This window comes from Mobula hypostoma, chromosome 25 (genome assembly GCF_963921235.1).
Source record: "Mobula hypostoma chromosome 25, sMobHyp1.1, whole genome shotgun sequence".
Lineage (NCBI taxonomy): Eukaryota > Metazoa > Chordata > Chondrichthyes > Myliobatiformes > Myliobatidae > Mobula > Mobula hypostoma.
In genome coordinates, this window is record NC_086121.1 from 44,216,379 (window position 1) to 44,222,378 (window position 6,000).

At 41.0% G+C, this 6,000-nt stretch overlaps 1 protein-coding gene across 1 annotated transcript in view; it reads left to right on the forward strand.

The window, feature by feature from the left end:
• Window positions 1–6,000, forward strand: part of LOC134337693 (uncharacterized) — a 48,231-nt gene that overhangs the window by 8,261 nt on the left and 33,970 nt on the right. Inside the window, exons 4-7 of the mRNA XM_063032885.1 lie at window positions 313–336; window positions 3,372–3,395; window positions 4,027–4,050; window positions 5,645–5,668. Coding sequence (XP_062888955.1) covers window positions 313–336; window positions 3,372–3,395; window positions 4,027–4,050; window positions 5,645–5,668 — 96 coding nt within the window. The remainder of the gene's footprint in view (window positions 1–312; window positions 337–3,371; window positions 3,396–4,026; window positions 4,051–5,644; window positions 5,669–6,000) is intronic.

The window sequence follows — 6,000 nt, forward strand, 5'->3', positions numbered from 1 at the left end:
CGTGCTTTATGCAGAAATATTCACAAAATTCCCAGTGGGTGGGATGTGATAGAATGAGGGTGCAAATTCATTTAACTCCAAAGTGGTCAGGTAGTACAAGAATCTAGTCAGCCCAACCTTGAACCAATCTTATTTGACCGTGTTTTTGCAGCAAGATTGTATAACCTCCACTCTGGATTAGTGGCACAAGGTAAATGTGAATCTTCTGTGTGATAGGAGGATTCTACAGTTTAGCAGTGCAATAGTTGACCATTAATAACTGTCAGTGGTTTTCAAATTATCATTAAATAAATTGTTTCTTTCTGTTTTTAGGTGCTAGTTCTACTGCAGCTCTCAGTGAGTATATCCTTCCCATACTAAATCTTGCAAACTTTAACTACAGTTCAGAAGTTCCATCGAACAACATCATGTCTGATTTGAGGAGATTCTTGATTTTAGTAAACACGAAACACAGAGTTGGTCTTCTTAGCAAAAAATAATTGCTGCTTCTAAATGCCAGTCTTTGAGGATGTCTGATTTTCATTCAGAAGTAATATTGTTAGGTCATTGCTATGCTAAGGACAGTAAGGGAACTTTGTCTTCTTTGGTTTGTGGAGCTTCAGTGCACAACTTTTTTGGAAACAGTGATTGCAAAACCATCAGATTTAGCAATCATATAGTAACGATCAGTTTCAGGAGAAGATTGAAGTCATGAGAAACTGACAGACAGGGGAAAAGGCTAGGCATAGCAGTATGAGGAAGCAGCTGAGGAGAGAAGATATGGAGGAGCTAGAAACCATAGAAACTACAGCACAGAAACAGGCCCTTTGGCCCTTCTTGGCTGTGCCGAACCATTTTCTGCCTAGTCTCACTGACTTGCACACGGACCATATCCCTCCATACACCTCCCATCCATGTATCTGTCCAATTTATTCTTAAATGTTAAAAAAGAACCCGCATTTACCACCTCGTCTGGCAGCTCATTCCATACTCCCACCACTCCCTGTGTGAAGAAGTCCCCCACTAATGTTCCCTTTAAACTTTTCCCCCCTCACCCTTAACCCATGTCCTCTGGTTTTTTTCTCCCCTTGCCTCAGTGGAAAAAGCCTGCTTGCATTCACTCTATCTATACCCATCATAATTTTATATACCTCTATCAAATCTCCCCTCATTCTTCTACGCTCCAGGGAATAAAGTCCTAACCTATTCAACCTTTCTCTGTAACTGAGTTTCTCAAGTCCCGGCAACATCCTTGTAAACCTTCTCTGCACTCTTTCAATCTTATTTATATCCTTCCTGTAATTTGGTGACCAAAACTGAACACAATACTCCAGATTCGGCCTCACCAATGCCTTATACAACCTCATCATAACATTCCAGCTCTTATACTCAATACTTCGATTAATAAAGGCCAATGTACCAAAAGTTCTCTTTACGACCCTATCTACCTGTGACGCCACTTTTAGGGAATTTTGTATCTGTATTCCCAGATCCCTCTGTTCCACTGCACTCCTCAGTGCCTTACCATTAACCCTGTATGTTCTACGTTGGTTTGTCCTTCCAATGTGCAATACCTCACATTTGTCAGTATTAAACTCCATCTGCCATTTTTCAGCCCATTTTTCCAGATGGTCCAAGTCCCTCTGCAGGCTCTGAAAACCTTCCTCACTGTCTACTACACCTCCAATCTTTGTATCATCAGCAAACTTGCTGATCCAATTTACCACATTATCATCCAGATCATTGATATAGATGACATATAACAATGGACCCAGCACTGATGACATATAACAATGGACCCAGCACTGATCCCTGTGGCACACCACTAGTCACAGGCCTCCACTCAGAGAAGCAATTCTCTACCACCACTCTCTGGCTTCTTCCATTGAGCCAATGTCTAATCCAATTTACCACCTGTCCATGTATACCTAGCGACTGAATTTTCCTAACTAACCTCCCATGCGGGACCTTGTCAAAGGCCTTACTGAAGTCCATGTAGACAATATCCACTGCCTTCCCTTCATCCACTTTCCTGGTAACCTCCTCGAAAAACTCCAACAGACTGGTCAAACATGACCTACCACGCACAAAGCCATGTTGACTCTCCCTAATAAGCCCCTGTCTATCCAAATGCTTGTAGATTCTGTCTCTTAGTACTCCCTCCAATAACTTACCTACTACTGACGTTAAATTCACCGGCCTATAATTTCCCGGATTACTTTTTGATCCTTTTTTAAACAACGGAACAACATGAGCCACTCTCCAATCCTCCGGCACTTCACCCGTAGACAGCGACATTTTAAATATTTCTGCCAGGGCCCCCGCAATTTCAACACTAGTCTCCATCAAGGTCCGAGGGAACACTCTATCAGGTCCCGGGGATTTATCCACTTTAATTTTCCTCAAGACAGCAAGGACCTCCTCCTTTTCAATCTGTACAGTTTCCATGGTCTCACTACTTGATTCCCTCAAGTCCATAGATTTCATGCCAGCTTCCTTAGTAAATATAGACACTATTATTGGGTTCATCCACATCTGACATGTGCAAGTCATTTGAAGCCAAGCTGGTCAGAACTCAGAAACAAAATTTTCCTGTGAGGAACAAAGACAACTATGCAAAATTTTCATATCCTTAGAACACAAGACTTCTAAATTCAGTAGACAGCAAAAAAAAAGTATACGTATTTTTGTAGGACAATGGTGATACTGCTGAAAAGATGATGATAATGAAAGCTGGAGGTTTATTGAGGAGAGGGTGTACGAAGCACGTGTGAAGGGGTCAGGATCAGTCCTCGAGTTGAGGGGATATTGTTCTTGTCAGTAGCCACTGTTGGACAAGATAGGTTCGGGAAACTGAACACCACATCAGAGATTGTGTAACACGTTGCGCTCTCATATGCAAGTTGATGTAATACATTCTGATACCAAATATACTTCTGCATTTATAAAGACAGCAGATGAGTTCCATCAGAAAATCCATTTATTTTGATTAGCTCTTATTATCCATCTTCAGTCAGTAGCTGCAATACTGAATGGGACAATGGTGATTATTGATTTCAGAATCAGTCTGAAATGAAAAGCGGGACTTTCAGCTGATTTAATGTCTTCAGAGGTGATCATTCACTCTGCCACCTTCTCACTTCAGGTACCAATGCTCACTTCTGAATTGTCCAAAATTCTTGTAACCGCTGCCTTGAACATTCCTTACCATACAATTCTTTGGGATTGAGAATGACTTACACCCACTCCTGTTTTATGGTGCCGTGGGTGACAATTGAAGCCCTTGTGGAGAGAGAAGACTCCCACATTATGGCCGGGTGATGATTGACATATATAAACAGATAATAATTTTCAAATTATAATTAACTGAACTTTTTTCTTTTTCCTTTAAGCTACTGCTTCTACCACAACTCCAGGTGAGTATATCCTTCCTATTCTAAAACGTAACTGTGACCACAGTATAATGGCTCTGTGAAGCCTCATCGTTTGCATTTCAAGAGCTCCTTGATGATAATTCATGTGAAGCACAGCTAAAACTTTTGGTTCTGCAACAATTGGATGCATTTAGATCATCAACCAGTCCGTTATTTTCTGGGTCAGTACAGAACAGGAATTTCACCAGTCAAGTGGGCTCCAATGCTGTTTCATTCCCTTTTCGCCAGTTCCAAGTGGTTAACTTTCTCTGACTGCTGTTTGAAAGCAACGTCTAGTGAACTATGTGCATCCCTGTAGAACATGCTGTATGCAGACATATGAAAAAATTCCCCGTTGGTGGGACGGAATGGAATGAGGTTGCAAATTCATTTAACTCCAATGTGGTTATGTAGTCCAGAAATCTAGTCACCCCAACATTAAGCCAGACTTATTTGACCATGCTTTTGTAGCAAGTATGTTTAACCTCCTCTCCAGATTTGTGGCCCAAAGTAAATGCTGAACCTGCCGTGTGATATGAGGACTTCACAGTTTAGCAGTGGAATAGTTGACCTTTAGTAACTGTCAATGGTTTTCAAATGATAATTAAATAAATTGTTTTTTTTCTGCTTTCAGGTGCTAGTTCTCCTGCAACTCCCAGTGAGTATCTCTTTCAAATTCTAAATATTACAAATTTTAACAGCAGTTCAAAAGCTCCATCGAAGGACATCGTGTCTAGTTTGAAGAGTTTCTTGACTTTAAAAATCTTGAAACAGAGAGTGGGTCATCTTAGCAAACAACACACATCAAAGTTGCTGGTGAACGCAGCAGGCCAGGCAGCATCTATAGGAAGAGGCGCAGTCGACGTTTCAGGCCGAGACCCTCTCCCCCTCCCCCTCCAACTTTCAAATCTCTTACTCACTCTTCCTTCAGTTAGTCCTGACGAAGGGTCTCGGCCTGAAACGTCGACTGCGCCTCTTCCTATAGATGCTGCCTGGCCTGCTGCGTTCACCAGCAACTTTGATGTGTGTTGCTTGAATTTCCAGCATCTGCAGAATTCCTGTTGTTTGCATCTTAGCAAACAGTGATTGCTGCTTGTAATTGCTAGTCTTTGAGAACTCCCAGGTTTCAATCAGAAGTAATATATTCAGGTCATTGCTGTGCTAAGGGAAGTTAGGGAACTGTGTCTTGTTTGGTGATTGGAGCTTTTAGTGAACAAATTTTTTTGTGGACAGTGCTTGCAAATTGATCAGTTTTAGCATTGTTTTAGTAACGATCAGTTTCAGGTGAAGACTGAAATCATGAGAAAGTGACACACAGGGGAAAGACTAGCCACAGTAGCACAAGGAAACAGCTGAGCAGGGAAGGTATGGAGAATCTCTTATTGGGTTCATCCACATCTCACATGTGCGAGTCACTTGAATGCAAGCTGGTCAGAACTCAGGAACAAAATATTCTGTGAGGAACAAAGACAAATTATGCAAAATTTTCATATCATTAGTACACAAGAGTTCTAAATTCAGTCTACGTTCTTTTATATGACAATTGTGAGACTGATGATAAGCTGATAATAATGAATGCTGGAGGTTTATTGAGGAGAGGATGTAAAAAGCACATATTAAGGGGTCAGAATCAGTTCTGGAGTTGAGGTGATATTGTTCTTGTCAGCATCCACCATTGGACAAGTTGTGTTAGGGAAACTAAATAGCACATTGGAGATTGCGTAACACGTTGCGCTCTCATATGCAAGTTGATGTAATGCATTCTGATACCAAATATATTTCTTCATGTATATTCTGCTTATATAGACAGCAGATGAGTTCCATCAGGAAATGCATTTAATGTTAATGTAATTCTTATTATCCAACTTCAGTCAGTAGCTACAATACTGAATGGGGCAATGGTGATCATCGATTTTAGAACATGTCTGAAGAGAAAAGCTGGACTGTCAGCTGATTTAATGTATTCAGAGTTAATCATTCACTCTGCCACACTTTTACTCTAACTGTCAATGCTCATACCTATATTGTCCAAAATTCGAGTAACCTCTGTCTTGAACACTGCTTACCATACAATTCTTCGGGATTGAGAATGCCTTACACACACTCCTGTTTTGTGGTGCCGCGGGTGACAATTGAAGCTCTTGCAGAGAGAGAAGACTCTCCCACATTATGGCCGGGTGAGGATTGACGTATATAAACAGATAATAATTTTCAAATTATAATTCACTGAACTTTTTTCTTTCTGCTTTAAGGTACAGTGTCTACTATAACTCCAGGTGAGTATATCCTTCCTAGTCTAAAGGCGTAAGTGTGACAGCAGTAAAAAGGCTCTGTCAAGCCTCATCGTTTTAATTTCAAGACCTCCTTGATTTTTAATAATGTGAAACACAGCTACAACTTTTCCTCCTGCAACAACTGGATGCATTTAGATCATCAACCAGTCGTTATTTTCTGGGTCGGTACAGAACAGGAATTTCACCAGTCAAGTGGGCTCCAATGCCGTTTCACTCCCCTTTCGCCAGTTCCAAGTGGTTAACTTTCACAGACTGCTGTTTGAAAGCAATGTCTAGTGAACTATATGCATCCTTGTAGAACATGCTGTATGCAG